The sequence below is a fragment of the Panthera pardus genome, unplaced genomic scaffold (assembly GCF_024362965.1).
Source record: "Panthera pardus isolate Hobbes unplaced genomic scaffold, ASM2436296v1 HiC_scaffold_3, whole genome shotgun sequence".
NCBI lineage: Eukaryota > Metazoa > Chordata > Mammalia > Carnivora > Felidae > Panthera > Panthera pardus.
Window position 1 is genome coordinate 47,381,692 of NW_026526876.1, and position 17,785 is coordinate 47,399,476.

Below are 17,785 nucleotides of genomic sequence, written 5' to 3' on the forward strand. Positions count from 1 at the left end.
CTGGTGGAGGGTGGGAAAGAGAAGAGTAAGTTTTTTACATTGGTTGGATAGGCATAAGAAGCTAAAGAGATATGGACGAGGAACACATTCTTCTTAACTATACTACTTTTATTTGCATTGCGGCGCTCAGATGATTGATGCAGTGGAGAAAGTCTTGGACTGCGATTTAATAGATGAGGGTTCAGCCTAGGATTTTGCCACTAGTAGTAATCATTATATGTCTGTTACCTAATCTCTCTGGGCTTCATATTTCTTCTTTGCAAAATAAGTATTAGAAGATCCCGAGGGCTGGAGGAAATGTTAATATACTCTGCTTTCTTTTTCATTTTCTAGGTGGGAGTAAAAACATAGGGAGCCTTCACATGTGCCTGAAACATAGACAACATAGAGGCATATTAAAGATAGACCACACTTCTTAGGGTTTTTAAAAAGAGGGGCATTCATACATGTAGGAGTTATACACCTACTTTCGTTTTTTTTGTTTTTTTGTTTTTTTTTTTTTACCATTAGGATCAACAGTGATAATGGCTGAGTGTACAAGCCTTCAATTTGTCAGCCCTTTTGCTTTTGAGGCAATGCAGAAAGTGGATGTTGTTCGGTTGGCATCTTTAAGTGATCCAGAATTGAGACTTCTTCTGCCCTGCTTGGTGCGAATGGCACTTTGTGCTCCTGCTGACCAGAGCCAGAGCTGGGCTCAAGATAAAAAACTCATCCTTCGTCTTCTGTCTGGAGTGGAAGCTGTCAACTCTATTGTTGCATTGTTGTCAGTGGACTTTCATGCTTTAGAACAGGATGCCAGCAAAGAACAGCAGCTTAGGTAATGTTGTGTTATATAATATGTGGACTGGGATTTACTCAGATTTGTCAAAGAAGAGGGAGTCAAATATTTTTTGGAGATTTTAGGACTTTTTATTGGATGCACTTCCCCAGAAAAGATTGAGAATCTGAACTTTGGAGAGCATTTTACTTAGTTCTTTTCTATTTATAGTTAAAATTCTAGAATTCCATATTCTAAAATGTGTAGAGAATTTTGGCTACACATATTGTATACATGCTAAACTGAATAGGCCAGTTGGTCTCAGTGGGAAGTGGGTAGGGTAAGTTCCCCTAAAAGTAGAAGTATTTACTGGAGTCACCTGGGAGGCTTTTTAAGCTTATATTGATTTTCCCAAATTCTGGGCAGTTGTTTGGTCCTTTCCTGCTTATTGTGAATCCAAGAGTGAGCAACTGTTCATGTAAGTGGGTGTTAACTATTAGCTGGTGTCTTTATATAGGTTGTGAATCCCTGAAATAGGCAAACTAAATAGTATTTCAGAAGTATTATTTTCATGAAATGTATGAAAATAATTCATACATTCTTTTGTAGATTATTTCAACAAAAGATAATTTTATGCTATTTTTGTGCCAGTGTTCTCATAATTGTTGTACACATTTGTGCTTTATTAGGCATAAACTTGGAGGAGGCAGTGGAGAGAGCATCCTGGTATCACAGCTTCAGCATGGACTGACATTAGAGTTTGAACACAGTGATTCACCTCGTCGATTGCGTCTTGTGCTTAGTGAGCTGTTGGCAATTATGAACAAGGTGCATTTTTAAAAAAATTTTTTAGAGAGAGAGAGAAAGAGAGAGTAAGTAGGGGAAGGGAGCAGAGGGAGGGAGAGAGAAAGAGAATCTTAAGCAGGCTCCACGCTTAGCGTGGAGCCCAACACTGCCTGGATTCCATGACCCTGGGATCATGACCTTAGCTGAAACGAAGAGTCAGATGCTCAACCCACAGAGCCACCCAGGAACTCCAAGAGGCATTTATTTTAATCACACCTCAAAATATGCATGATTTGATGTCTACACATAAAAAGTAGAAACACAAGCAAGAAGGCAGGCAGGTTGTATACTCTTCTACACATATTTCTTTCTTTTTTTTTTTTTTTAATGTTTTATTTATTTTTGAGACAGGGAGAGACAGAGCATGAACAGGGGAGGGTCAGGGAGAGAGAGAGAGACACAGAATCTGAAACAGGCTTCAGGCTCTGAGCTGTCAGCACAGAGCCCGACACAGGGCTCGAACTCACGGACTGCAAGATCATGACCTGAGCCTAAGTCTGCCGCTTAACCGACTGAGCCACCCAGGCGCCCCTCTTCTACACATATTTCTATTTGTTTTGTGTTTTCCTTTGAAAGCCTTAAAGGGGTATATATTAATATATATATAAATAATATAATAATTATATAATAATATATAATAATAGAATATAATGTATATAATATATAATTATATATAATGTATAATTATATTATTATATAAGTAATATAATAATATACAAATAAATAAACTTATGGATATATATATAAAATATTTAAGTTTATTTACTTATTTTGGAGTGGCAGAGAGAGAGGGAGAGAGAATTCCAAGCAGGATCTGTGATGTCAGAACAGAGCCCAAGGTGGGGCTTGAGACTATGACCTGAGCCAAAATCAAGAGTCAGATGCTTAACTGACTGAGCCACCCAGGCTCCCCAAAAGGCTTAAAAAGATATTAAATGCTTACCTTAAAGGCTTTCTTTCTCTAACTACTATTTTTTCTCATTTATACCTATGATGAATTTTCTATTGTAGGGGTTTTTTTCTGTATGGATTCCATATAATGCCTTTTTGATATTTAGAAGGGTACGTAGCTCAAGACTTGTACAAATTACCAAATTTGATAATACCTTTATAGGATGTAATTTCCCTCATAAAATATTATACAGCATAAATATAAAATATATGTGATTTCTTTTTTTTTTTTTTAAATAGGAAATTTATTGTCAAATGGGTTTCCATACAACACTCAGTGCTCATCCCAACAGGTGCCCTCCTCAATGCCCTTCACCCACTTTCCCCTCCCTCCCACCCCCATCAACCCTCAGTTTATTCTCAGTTTGTAAGAGTCTCTTATGCTTTGGCTCCCTCCCTCTCTAACATTTTTTTTTTCCTTCCCCTCCACCATGGTCTTCTGTTAAGTTTCTCAGGATCCACATAAGAGTGAAAACATATGTATCTTTCTTTCTATGATTTATTTCACTTAGCATAACACGCTCCAGTTCCATCCACGTTGCTACAAAAGCCATATTTCATTTTTTCTCATTGCCAAGTAGTATTCCATTGTGTATATAAACTACAGTTTCTTTATCCATTCATCAGTTGATGGACATTTAGGCTCTTTCCATAATTTGGCTATTTCAACAGGATCTTTATATTAAGATGGCTCATATCTTAAGCCCAGAGTTTCAGAGGCAAAAGTTCTTTACTGTTAGAATTTCAAGGTCAATTTGTTTATAATAAAGTTTAGTTTTGGGGTGCCTAGGTGGCTTAGTCAGTTAAGCATCTGTTGCTTGATTTTGGCTCGGGTCATGACCTCACGGTTCCTGAGACTGAGCCCTCTGTAGGGCTCTGCACTGACAGCTTGGAGCCTGCTTATGATTCTCTCCCCCCCCCCCCCCCCCCCCCCCCCGCCCCTCTCTCACTTCTGTGCACATGTATGTGCATACTCTCTCTCTCTGTCAAAAAAAAAAAAACAAAACTTAAAAAAACTTTTTTTCTGGGGCTCCTGGATGGCTCAGTCAGTTAAGTGTCTGACTTTGGCTCAGGTCATGATTGTGCAGTTCGTGAGTTCAAGCCCCATGTTGGGCTCTGTGCTGACAGCTCAGAACCTGGAGCCTGCTTCGAATTCTGTGTCTCCCTCTCTACCCCTCCCCTGCTTGCTCTCTCTCTCTCAAAAATAAATAAACTTAAACAAATTTTTAAAAAAATTTTTTTTCTAAAAATATGTTTAGTTTTATACATTGTGGACCCAAACCCTCTAAATTCTATTTCCAGAGAAAATACTGGTGGTGGTGGGTGGTACAGTTAGTCAGTTTTGGATAGTTTTTAAGATATGTTAGAAAAAAAAAAGAAAAAAAAAAGAGATATGTTAGAAATCTTTATTTTTTTATTTTTAAAAATTTATTTGTTTTTTTAAATTCCAGTATATGTTAGAAATTTTTTAAAAAATGTTTTTTCTATTACAATTATTTCTTTCTACTCTCTTCTATACTAATAGTCTTAATTTTTTTTTTAATTTTTTTTTTTAAGTTTATTTTTGAGAGAGGGGGGAGGGGTAGAGAGAGAGGGAGACACAGAATCCAAAGCAGGCTCCCAGCTCTAAGTTGTCGGCACAGAGCCCGATGCGGGGCTCAAACTCACGAAACTGGAGATCATGACCTGAGCTGAAGTCGGATGCTTAATTGACTGAGCCACCCAGGTGCCCCTAATAGTCTTAATTCAATCAATATTTTCCCTACATCTTTTTCTTAATACCTAACTTGATGGCTCTAGTAAAATAAGTGATCTTTGTCCTCTGGGAGGTTTCCAGTTTTTCAGTTCAGAACTCTGTAGCAAATGGAAAGTGTGATGAAACTGCTGTAGGATATTTTTTAAAAAGTTGGGTACTTCTGTTGACCTACATTTTTATTTTTTGGTTTTCCTGCAGTTCATTTGGAATTGAACATCATTTATATTTGTTATACTGCTTTAAGTTTACTGTTTTTTGCCTTTTATTGAGCTACAACTTTTGTAGCTGGCATTCCTAGTTCATTTGTTTGGCTTGTCTTTAATTCCAGATGTTTCCAAATATTTATATAGAAATAAATTATTGAGACCCAGATTGCCATGTCTGAATAATAATTAATGTGACTAATTGTGATTACATTGGCTCAAATTTATCCAATACTGCATATTCTGCTGCAAGTATATTAATGACATATTAAGAGACATGATCTGTAAGCTCAACGATAATTATAAAAATAGTGAGGGCTTATCTGAAATTAATAGAGTTCATCATTTCTTTTATTTGTTTTTCTTTTTTAAGGTGTCTGAGTCCAGTGGAGAATTTTTTTTTAAGTCATCTGAGCTATTTGAGAGTCCAGTCTATTTGGAGGAAGCTGCAGATGTACTTTGTATTTTACAAGCAGGTAATGACTACTAAGATACATTACAAATATAGTTTCTTGTTATATGATACTGTGTAACTTCTTAACTTTGAATATTGTGTTATTTTACATATTTTATAAAAATATACCTTAAAACATTAAGATAAAAGTGGCAAATAATAGGACAATGATTTAGTAAATTATATTATATCCATAGTATGACATGTTATGCAGCCATTAACAGAGTGTATTTGAAGAAATTTAATGATTTTTGAAGATGGTCATAATATGTAAGTGAAAAAAGCAAAGGGTAAATTGATAAGTGGAATATAAAAAGCTAAAAGTTACGACAATGCCTGTGGGAGGATTAAAATATTTCAGTTTACTAATTTTGAATGGGATTAAAAAGGTGGAGGACATAAAAATGCAAAGATTTTCATGCAAGTAACTCTTGACCAACACTGCCGACTGTAGCAGTGGCATTGTTCTATATTGTGCTTTCTAATACAGTAGCCACTAGTCACATGTAGTTACGGTTTACTGGACATGTAGCCAGTGTAACTGAGCTATTTTTAATTTTATTTAATTTTAATTAATTTAAGCTTATTTATCCATTTATTTGTTTTTGAAAAAGTTTTATTTTTAAGTACTCTCTCTACCCATTGTGGGCCTCGAATTTACAACCCTGAGATCCAGAGTCTTGTGCTCTATGGACTGCACCAGCCAGGTGCACCAATTAATTTAAATTTAAATAGCCACATGTGGCTGGACAGTTTGTTCTGGACTGTGAAAAGAAAGTACCTTAATTTATTGCTTTTTTCCCCCTAAAGTTATTGCTCTTTTTTTTTTTTTTTTTAATGTTTATTTATTTTTGAAGGAGAGAGAGACAGTGTGAGTGGTGGAGGGGCAGAGAGAGAGGGAGACACAGAATCTGAAGCAGGCTCCAGGCTGGGAGCTGTCAGCACAGAGCCCACTGCGGGGCTCGAACTCATGAACTGTGAGATCATGATCTGAGCCAAAGTCAGACGCTCAACCAACTGAGCAACTGAGGCGCCCCTAAATTTATTGCTCTTAAATGATGTTTGTGAAATATCACTCCTTAGTAACGTTGATTTTGTTTTCTTATAGAGCTCCCTTCTCTGCTTCCTATAGTGGATGTAGCTGAAGCTTTGCTACATGTTAGAAATGGTGCTTGGTTCTTATGTCTGTTGGTGGCCAATGTTCCTGATAGTTTTAATGAAGGTAAAACATAATTTTAAAATAGGATATTGAAGAGATTTGCTGGTGTAGGTTCAAGACCTTTTTTTTGAGCTACAAAGAAATATTTATGGGCTTTCATTTGAGATTTTATCTCTGGAAAGTTTATTAGTGAGTATTCATTGTAGAAGTATTGGGTTTAGAAGATTTCAAAATTGTTTTGAGATTATCAATTTAAATATGGTAAGTATGCAATAGGGGTACCTGGGTGGCTCAGTTGGTTAAACATCCAGCTCTTGGTTTCAGCTCAGGTCATGATCTCACGGTTTTGTGTTTGAGCCCTGCATTGGGCTCTGTGTTGACAGTATGGTGCCTGCTCGGGATTCTCTTTCTCCCCCTCTCTCTGCCCCTCCCTCATTCACAATGTCTCTGTCTCTCTTGAAATAAACTTAAAAAAAAGAATGCAACCCAAAATTTTTTTTTTTTGCCCTTAGTCACCATTGCAATAATAAGACAGTAAAAAATACTAAAGAACTAGAAGATATAGTCCTATGCTTATGGAGCAGTGGGAAGAAGATATGTCTGTGAACTAGCCAGAATACAATACAAGGCATAAGTAATCAGAAATAGCAGCAATCAAACCCTTTGGTTTTTAGCCTTATTGTTGTCAATTTACAGAAAAGGATAGAGTCAAAACTGAGAAAATCAACTAAAATTTCCACCTCTGTTTCAAACTACTACTGATTGAACATTGTTTGGATCTGTGTGATATTAAAATAAAAACATTCATTGAGCAAGGTTGTGAATTGGGAGCCAAAGAGGAAAAAGCACTGGATCTGGCGGTTGTAATTTCTAGTTTTGTCACTCACTTTTTGTGTAATCTCCATCAAGATACTTCCATTCTATAAAATGAGATATTAATAATAACATTTCCCTTACATTTTTTTTTAATGTTTGTTTATTTTTGAGAGAGAGAGAGACACAAGCAGGGGAGGGGCAGAGAGAGAGGGGGACTGAGGATCCAAAGCCGGCCCTGCACTGACAGCAGGGAGCCTGATGCAGGATGAGATCATGATCTGAGCCAAAGTCAGATGCTTAAGTGACTGAGCCATCCAGGTACCCCTCTCTTATATTTCCAAGAGATTTATTGAATATATCATAAGGTATGTAAAAGTTCTTTGTAAAAACTGTCTTATTGTTGATTTTCTGTCTGTATTGTCTATCAGTTACTAAGAGAGGAATGTTGACGTCTCCAAACATAATTGTGGATTTGTCTATGTCTACTTTCATCTTGTTTTTGCTTCACCAATTTTTAAAAAATATTTTATTTTATTTTTTATTTTGAGAGAGAGAAAGTGTGTGCATGCGGGCTGGGGAGGAAGAGAGAGAGAGAATCTTTTTTTTTTTTTTTTTTAGAGAGAGAGGGTATAAGTGAGTGAGGGGCAGAGAGAGAGAGAATCCCAGGAGGGGCAGAGGCAGAGAGAGAGAAGTGGGACTCACCCAAAGCAGGTCTTGTGTTCCCCTGAAGCGGGGCTCCAGCTCACCTGAAGTGGGGCATGAGCTTACCCGACGTGGGACTTGAACTCATGAACTGTGAGATCATGACTTGAGCTGAAGTCAGCTTAAAGACTGAGCCACCCAGGTTCCCGGGAGAGAAAGAATCTTTAAAAAAAAATTTTTTTTTAATGTTTATTCATTTTTGAGAGACAGAGCATGAGCTGGGAAGGGGCAGAGAGAGAGGGAGACACAGAATCCAAAGCAGGCTCCAGGCTCTGAGCCATCAGAACACAGCCCGACACGGGGCTTGAACCTGTGAACTGCGAGATCATGACCTAAGCCAAAGTCAGACGCTCAACCAACTGGCACCCCCCGGGAGAGAAAGGCACCCCCCGGGAGAGAAAGAATCTTAAGCAGACTCCACACTCAGCGCAGAGCCTGGTGAGGGGCTCAATCCCACCACCCTGGAATCATGATCTGAGATGACATCAAGAATTGGATGCTCAACCAACTGAGCCACCCAGAAGCCCTGCTTCATTAATTCTGAAGCTATGATTGGGTCCATGTACATTTAGGATTGTTAAATCATTATGATGAATTAAGCCTTTTTCATTATAAAATATTCTTCTTTATCCTTGGTAATATACCTTCTTTTGAAGTGTACTTCATTAATACAGTCATAGCAGCTTACAATTAGTGTTTGTATGGTATATATCCATCTTTAAAAAAATCTGTATCTTGGGGCACCTGGGTGGCTCAGTCGGTTAAGTGTCCGACTTCCGCTCAGGTCATGATCTCCCGGTTTGTGAGTTCGAGCCCCACGTCAGGCTCTGTGCTGACAGCTCAGAGCCTGGAGCCTACTTCGGATTCTGTGTCTCCTTCTCTCTCTGCCCCTTCCTCACTTGTGCTCTGTCTCCCTTTGTCTATCAAAAATAAATAAATGTATAAAAAAAATTAAAAAAAAGTCTATCTTTAAGGTGGGTTTCTTATAGACAAGTATAGTTGAATCTTGTTTTTTAAAAAAACTTAGTTGCAGTCTCTGCTTTTGGAGTATTTAGACCATTTATGTAGATCATTCAATGTGATTATTGTGGTAGTTAGATTTAAGTGTATCATGTTATTTGCTTCCTTTTTCTTCTTTTCCTTTCTTCATTTGGATTGAAATTTTTTGGGATTCCATTTAATCTCAACTACTGTCATATTAGCTTTATGTCTTTGCTTAATTATTTTCTTGGCATTTACATTTCTTTATTGTTGTTGGGTTAAAATTTTTTTTTAATATTTATTTTTGAGAGAGACAGAGAGAGACAGAGTGTGAACAGGGGAGGAGCAGAGAGAGAGGGAGACACAGAACCCGAAGCAGGCTCTAGGCTCTGAGCTGTCAGCACAGAGCCTGACGTGGGGCTCAAACCCACGAACTGTGAGATCATGACCTGAGTTGAAGTTGGATGCTTAACCAACTGAGCCACCCAGGTGCCCCTCCCCTTCTTTTAGCTCTTTAAAGATGTTGTTATATTGTCTGTGGTAGTTTTGATTTCTGTTGCTCTGTATATGTTTCTGTTTACCTCTGGCTGCTTTTATTTGTCTTTTCTTTGTGGCTGCTTTTAAGATTTTCTCTTTTCCACTGGTTTTCAGAAATTTGCTTATGATGGATCTCAATATTATTTCTTTGTGTTTATCCTGCTTGAAGTTTATTGAACTTCTGGTTTTATAGTTTTTATCAAATTCAGAAAAATTTCTTCAAATATATTTTTGTTTTCCATTCAGTTTTTCTTTCTGAGACCCTAATTATATTTGACTACTTGGTATTGCACCACAGGTCACTGTTCATTTTGTCTCTTTTCACTCTTTGCTTTATTTTGACCAGTTTCTTTTGCTATGCTTTCAAATTCCCTGATGATTTTCTTCTATAGTGTCTATTTCGCATAAATGATTAATTCAAAGACTGAAGAAATTCTTTTTAACATTCTACTTAAAAGCTTAAAGTAATAGAGGGTATTAAATGTTCAGTTTGTAGGGGTCTCATAAAAAATGGAGAACGACAAGATGAGGAAAGTCTTGGAGGAAGGCGCAGGACAGATGCCCTACGCTTCTTATGTAAAATGAATCCTTCTCAGGCCCTCAAGGTCCGAGGCATGGTGGTAAGAGATATTATTTTTATAAGACAGAAGCCTTTGTATTATGACCAGGAACTTTCCCAAGATGATTTGAGAATCTTGTAGAGATTTGGAATTACTTTCCTTTCTGGGTTTTTGTGTTTTGTGATATGTCCTCCTCTAAACTTTAAAAGCTTTAAAACATCTGAACACTGAAGTGTCCCGGCTCTTTTCCTTATGAGATTGAGTTCAGTTTGTTTTCTTTGCTGTGTTAGGTAGAAGAATGTCACTTGCCAGGCCTTGGAGTGGCTTTGACATTGGATCATACTAAAAATGAAGCTAGTGAAGATGGAGTGAGTGACTTGGTTTGTTTTGTTAGTGGTTTGCTTCTTGGAACAAATGCAAAAGTCCGGACTTGGTTTGGAACTTTTATCCGAAATGGACAGCAGGTGAGATTAAAAATATTTATAGGCTAAAATTAGAACTACCCTACAACCCAGCAATTGCACTATTAGGCATTTGTCCATGGGATACAGGTGTGCTGTTTCAAAGAGACACATGCACCCCCATGTTTATAGCAGCATTATCAACAATACCCAAAGTATGGAAAGAGCCCAAATGTCCATCGATGGATGAATGGATAAAAAAAAATGTGGTGTGTATATATATATATATATATATATATATATATATATATAGATATAGATATAGATATATATAGATATATATGTATGTGTGTGTACGCACACACACACACACACACACACACACATATACATACAATGGAGTATTATTCGGCAATCAAAAAGAATGAAATCTTGCCATTTGCAACTACGTGGATGGAACTGGAGGGTATTATGCTAAGTGAAATTAGAGAAATTAGACAAAAATCATATGACTTCACTCATATGAGGACTTTAAGAGGCAAAACAGATGAACATAAGGGAAAGGAAACAAAAATAATATAAAAACAGGAGGGGTACAAAACAGAAGAGACTCATAAATATGGAGAACAAAGTGAGGTTTACTGGAGGGGTTGTGGGAGGGAGGATGGGCTAAACGGGTAGGGGGCACTAAGGAATCTACTCCTGAAATCATTGTTGCACTATATGCTAACTAATTTGGATGTAAATTTTAAAAAATAAAAAATAAAAAAATAATATTTATAGGCTAGGAATCAGGATATTTTGGCAACTAGTAAAAGAGGAAGAAACACTTTTAGAATGATGTCATTAGACCAGTGCTTCTCACACTTTTAGTCTTAGGACCTCCTGACATTTTAAATCACTGAAGGTACCAAAGGGCTTTTATTTATGTGCTTTTTATCTATTGATATTCATGATATTAGAAATAAAACTGAAGATTATGAAATACTTACCTAATTCTTTAAAAATGGCAAAAATAACTTTTTAATAATAACCCTATTAAATGTGAACATATTTTTAATGAAAAATAACCATATTAAAAAAAAAACTTAGTGAGAAGTGTATTGTTTTATATGTTTGCAAATCTCTTTAATGTCTGGCTTAGTTGAACATTTGGAAAACTGTGTTGTACGCTTGTGAGAAAATGAGGGTAGAAAAGGCAAATAATGTTTAAGGAGATATTTTTAACCTCTGGACTCTGAAAGAGTTTTGGGAATCTCTAGGGTTCTGGGACAGATCCATGAGAATAGGTCATCAAAATAAGTTGTTATTATAGTCTATAATTTTAATATGTATCTTTTTTTATTATGGTAAAATATACATGATATAAAATTTACTGTTTTAATCATTTTTAAGTGTATAGTTCTGTGGCATTAATTACATTCACAATATATTGCAACCATCACCACTCTTCATTTTCAGCACTTTTTCATCATCTCTAACAGAAACTCTGTACCCATTAAACAATAATTCCCTATTTCTCCTTTCTTTCAGCCCCTGATAACTTCTTTCTACTTTCTGCCTCTATGAATTTGACTATTCTAGGTACCTCATATAAGTGGAGTCACACAATATTTCTCTTTTTAGGTTTGGCTTGTTCTATGTTTTCAAAGTCCATGCATGTTGTAGCATGAATCAGCATTTCTTTTTCAAGGCTGAATAATATTCCATTGTATGTACATACTACATTTTATTTTTTCATTCATCTATTGATGAATATATATTATATTTTGCAACAGTTTTTAAGTTGCAAAATATTTCACTTTTTCAAAGAACATTTCATGGTAACTCTGAAAAGAATCTCTATGAAGGAATCTATGCAGACTGACTTTTATCTTGTTGATGTCAATGAATTAGACGGTAGCATATGTACTGCTTAGTCCTCCAGCCTATATATTTTTTAAGTTTATTTGTTGCTTTTGAGAGAGAGAGGGAAAGAGAGAATCCCAGGCAGGCTCCACACCATCATTGCAGAGTCCAGTGCAGGGTTCAAACTCACAAACTGTGAGATCATGACCAGAGCTGAAATTGAGTCAGATGCTTAAATGGCTAAGCCATCCAGGTGTTCCCACTAGCCTATTTTTTATGCTGCTGGCTCACCATACTTTTCTGTAGACAAGTTCTACTTTATTTCTAGCCCATTTGAGAACTAGTTTTAAGCCTTGATTTTTAAGGGGAAGTTAACATTTATTGCGTACCTTCTATATGCACTGTGTTAAGCACTTTGGTATGCTCCTCTTGTTTGTGATTGTCCTTTATGTGCAGTAAATTTTTCTTATTTGAAGCTAATGTTATTAAAGCAGGTTTATCATATTTTACTTAGAACCATTTTAAAAATAATAACTGACATCTGCCTGGTTCTTTACAATTTAGAACTGCTTTCATATGTGTTACCTTTGTTCATTCTTTCATCTATTTAACAGATACTGTATGCTTGCTATATGTCAGGCACAATGTTAGGCCCTGCCAAGTAATAGATGACTAAGATGTTATCCCTGCCTCAAGAACTATGAGGGTGATAGACTTATAAACTCCTCATTACAACAGCCCTGGAGTTAAATATTACTATTATTATTTTTTAGCATTTACTTATTTATTTTGAGAGAGAGAGAGACAGAGACAGAGAGAGAGCGAGCCAGTGGGACAGGGGCAGAGAGAGAGGGAGAGAGAGAATCCCAAGCAGCCTCCACAGTGTCACACAGAGCCCAATGCCAACTGTGAGATCATGACCTAAGCCAAAATCGAGTCAGATACTCAACCTGAGCCACCCATGCACCCCAGGAGTTAAATATTATTAATATTCATTTCCTTGTCATTAAGGACATTGGAGTTCAGAGAGTTAAGTGTACATAGTTAATAGCAAAGCTTTGTTTAAACCCAAGATGTCCTGTCTCCAAGATGTGAGCACTTTCTACTGTATTACATATGACTCTGTTAGTTAGTCATTATGTATTTGAAAGTATTTAAATGACATTTTACAGTTCAAATTGTCATTAACTTAGTGTTTTCTGTATAGCCAATCTGGATTAGTGTGAATAGAGTGTTCTTCAAACGAATCAGTGAATTTTCAGTTTTTAATCAGTTGGTTAAAATGAGATTCTACAGTTACAACAGGCTCTTCAAAAGGGTCAATTTCGGGGCGCCTGGGTGGCTCAGTCGGTTGAGCATCCGACTTCGGCTCAGGTCACGATCTCGCGGTCCGTGAGTTCGAGCCCTGCGTTGGGCTCTGGGCTGATGGCTCAGAGCCTGGAGCCTGCTTCTGATTCTGTGTCTCCCTCTCTCTCTGCCCCTCCCCTGTTCATGCTCTGTCTCTCTCTGTCTCAAAAATAAATAAACGTTAAAAAAAAAAAAATTTAAAAAAAAAAGGGTCAATTTCAAGTGTTTAACTGGGGAGCTTTGTTTGAATGTCCTTTTGACTTGGTAAGTGCTCCATGCTCTATATTTTTTACAGAGAAAAAGAGAGACCAGTAGTTCTGTCCTTTGGCAAATGAGAAGGCAGCTTCTTCTGGAGTTGATGGGCATTCTTCCCACAGTAAGAAGTACCCGCATTGTGGAAGAAGCTGATGTGGAGATGGAGCCCAATGTGTCTGTGTATTCGGGGCTGAAAGAAGAGCATGTTGTGAAAGCCAGTGCACTCTTACGTCTGTACTGTGCTTTGATGGGGATCGCTGGACTCAAGTATTCAATAATTTGATATTTTACCTTTTTATTATTTTATTTTCTTGTTTTTAATTCCAAGAAAGCGAGCCAAAGGCCTTTTATTCAGAGGATTTGGGTTTTCTAATGGGCTTAAGTAGCAGGCTGGCTTATATCAAGAATGAAGTCCTTATATCAAAAACATTCCTAGGTGGGATGTATCCATCTATTTTTGTCAGATTGTAAATAGTATTATGTGAATATGGGAAGGGCCAGAGCAGTTTAAGAAATGTATGACTTTAACACAGCTTGACATGACTATAGTGAATGATCTGTGAGTGATGCTTTACCTAGCCCATGTAGCTAGTTGAAGTAAATCTCTCCTGTGTTTCCTTTCACAACTGAAATCATAAATTATTTAAAATCGATATATTGTGATTATATTTATTTATTTATTTTTAACATTTATTTATTTTTGAGAGACAGAGAGAGAGTATAAGCAGGGGAGGGGCAGAAAGAGAGGGAGACACAGAATTCGAAGCAGGCTCCAGGCTCTGAGCTGTCAGCACAGAGCCCAACACGGGGCTTGAATTCACTAACCACGAGATCATGACCTGAGCTGAAGTCGGATGCTTAACCGACTGAGCCACCCGGCGCCCCAATATGTTGTGATTATTAAGCACAAGATTTCTTAGTTAGTCAATGCACTACATCCTTTTGAGTAATGTCCTCAATTGTTACATATACAGTCCTCACTTTGCATGTCTCTGATAAGTCTGGATTTCACTTACCACACTTAGTGTTGGCTTAGTTAAATAACACTGCTCCTCAACAACTAATGTATCAGTTACTATGATACATTAGCCAAATAATTGTATAAAGTACAAACTTTGCTGAGAGCTCTTCAAGCCCAAGTCATTATGTAAATAACAGATGTACATCATGATCAGTGACTAATCACATCATGTCGTTTAAAGTTGTTGGCGACTGGTCACTGCCAATCTATTATTCGGTTGGTGAACATACAACAAAATGCATAGTTGAACTGTCACCTTGTCTCTCAGTGACACCTTGTCTCGTGTCATTTGAGGAAAATAATTGAAAGAAGGAATCGGCCAAGAAAGATGAAAATGTAGCAAAGAAACAAAAGGTGGTAACACTGAAAGTGATATTTGAACCAAACATAAATAGAAGAAATAGCTGACTGTGAAGATGTTAACACTGCTGCCATTTGAGAAACACTAGATATGTATCCCACGAACTTAGTAAAGGTGCCCTTGTCAACATGCATGAAGAAAGTCATTGTGGAAAAAGGATGAAGTCCCAGAGGAAGTGATGCTGGCAAAAATCTTCACCTTAAAGGATTTTTCATGACTGAACATAACAAAGAATAAAATGTTGGAATCAGATTCAAACTTAAAAAGGGCTATGACAATTCATCAAGGATTAAGAAAGAGGTTCACTCCACATTATGATATATAGAATGAAAAGAAGGCAAGGGCTATTCAAACTACTGACAAATTTTTTTTTTACAAAGAAAACACTTTAATTCCCAGTGTTTGTAATATTTTCAATTACAGAGTGCTATGTAAATATTACTTTGCTATTTTTTCCATTTCCCTATGTATTATGACTGAGAGGAGGTTTTTAATGTTTTGACGTTTTATGATATATTTTTTACACTTTTTTTTAAAGTTCATTTATTTTAGAGAGAAAATGTGAGTGAGAGTGAGCAGGGGAGGGGCAGAGAGAGAGAGAGAGAGGAAGAGAGAGAATCCCAAGCAGGCTCCACACTATCAGTGTGGAGTCCAATGCAGGGCCCGAACTCACAAACCTGACTCATGACCTGAGCTGAAATCAAGAGTTGGATGCTTAACCGACTGAGCCTCCCAGGCACCCCTGAATGGTTATTTTTATGGTCCCATACTACTCTGCCGAGTGAGGATTGTGTGTATTTGTATCTGAGGAAAAGCACTGGTTGTAAGTGCAACAGTTTTGCTTTTAATGACTTAAGATCTTAAAGACTTTATAAATATGAGGTATCTTTATAAAGATCAGAATTCATATCTGAAAAGTTAAACTGTTTGGGAAGTCCCTTCTTCTTCCTTCCTCTCTCAACTAAGAAGAGTAAAGCCTAATAATATATTCATTTTTTAGACCAACTGAGGAAGAAGCTGAGCAATTACTGCAGTTGATGACAAGCCGTCCTCCTGCTACACCGGCTGGGGTTCGCTTTGTTTCGCTTTCCTTTTGTATGCTACTGGCCTTTTCTACACTTGTCAGGTACTTTACTATATAGGTTGCTCTATTTTCTGAAGGTCTGATTTTGTTTGCCTATTAAAATGCATGTATAGCATTAATTAGGAGTGTACTAAAAAAAATTGGTCTAGGGATGGACAGTGGTATTATCTTTTAGTAAATGGTGTCAATAGCATCAATTGTATGCCAGTTAAAGAGTCATAATAGTTCTTCAACATTTGTTAAGGCAAATTCCCTTACTTCCTGTTTCCCCTTCCCTCAGGCAACTTTCAGTTCTTTTAGTGGATTGTTTTGTTTTTTTACTTCCATATCTATAAATACTGTGTTTGTATTTGCTATATTTTGATCTTGATTTTTCAATTTTAGGAATAATTGTTGAGTTCCTACTGTGTATGAAAGATGAATAATTAGTTCTCCTTTCTTCTTTTCCCCCTAGCACATCTATATGTCCTTCCCATCTTCCCATTCTCCTAGTACAGTTATATTGCAATTTTGCTTTGGCAAATACTTAGTTGTTCATATAATACTATTGGGAGCTCAACCATGTAATAGATGATTATTTTTCTTCTGCAAAACTTGCTTTTTGCATTAATAATTATCCTGTATTTTGTTTTCATTTGTTCTTTATTCTTTGTACTTACATTAATGGAACCTCATACTCTCTGCCAATCTTAACCTCCTCCCAAGATATTTCCCAAAGCATTTCCAAGAATACCTCCCAAGGTATTTCTAAGGAAATCTCTCCTCCTAACTGGCTCCAGTCTGAACTGGTTACCTCTGCATCTGGTACACAGCTCTTATCCTGGAATTGCTCTTCATTATTATTTTCACAACTTGCTTCATGTCTCCTTTTTTGGATTTCCTGTTTCCTGCATCTCATATGTCCTTCTTTTAATTGTTTTCTCATTTTGCTTGTTTAGAATCGATATGTGGGAGGTCAGTTATTTTGAGACTGGGTATTTCTGACAATGTCTTAATTCTGACATGATTAAGTTTCATAGAGTTTAGAATTTGAAGCTGGAAGTAATTTCCTTTGAGAATTTTGAAAGTGTCATTCCATTGTCTTCTGACTTCCAGTGTTGCTGATGAGAAGTCTGATGACATTCTGATTCTTGTTTTTTGTGTAGCCTGTTTTTTTAAAAATATGGAAACATGGAGGATTAACTTTTTGTCCATAGAGTTTTGAAATTTTTTGGATGATAAGCCTTAGTGTGGGTCTGTTTTTGTCTGTTGTCGTAGATATTCATTAAACCCTTTCAACCTGGGAACTCATGTCCTTTAATCTAGGAAATTTTGTTAAGCTAATTTGTTGGTAATGTTCCAAATGGCTTTTTTTTTCTGTCCAAAACCTTCCCTTACTTAGATATTGGATTTCCTGAAATGATTATCTTATTTTCTTATCCTTTCCTGTTTTCCTTATCTTTGTCTTGTTCTCCTTTTTTAAAAAAACAGCTTTATTGAAAGACCATTCACATACCATAAAATTCACCCATTTTAAAGTTTATGATTTAATAGATTTACGTGTATTTACAAAGTTGTACAACCATCACCACAATCCAAATTTTAGAACGTTTTTCTCACTCTGAAAAGATACTGTTCATTCTACCTTCTAAGATTTTTTTTCAACTTTTAATCCTCTGTAGTTTTTGATATCTAAGAGTCTTGTTTGTTTTCTGGTTATTTCTTCTGTATAGTAGCTTCACAGTGGCATGCTTTCTCTGATACTAA

At 36.6% G+C, this 17,785-nt stretch overlaps 1 protein-coding gene across 2 annotated transcripts in view; it reads left to right on the top strand.

The window, feature by feature from the left end:
- INTS2 (integrator complex subunit 2) overlaps nt 1-17,785 on the top strand; it is a 60,359-nt gene that overhangs the window by 886 nt on the left and 41,688 nt on the right. For both annotated transcript variants that reach the window (XM_053892320.1, XM_053892319.1), the window contains exons 2-9: nt 511-817; nt 1,447-1,585; nt 4,887-4,989; nt 6,076-6,189; nt 9,652-9,782; nt 10,013-10,186; nt 13,614-13,840; nt 15,956-16,081. In XM_053892320.1, coding sequence (XP_053748295.1) covers nt 511-817; nt 1,447-1,585; nt 4,887-4,989; nt 6,076-6,189; nt 9,652-9,782; nt 10,013-10,186; nt 13,614-13,840; nt 15,956-16,081 — 1,321 coding nt within the window. The remainder of the gene's footprint in view (nt 1-510; nt 818-1,446; nt 1,586-4,886; nt 4,990-6,075; nt 6,190-9,651; nt 9,783-10,012; nt 10,187-13,613; nt 13,841-15,955; nt 16,082-17,785) is intronic.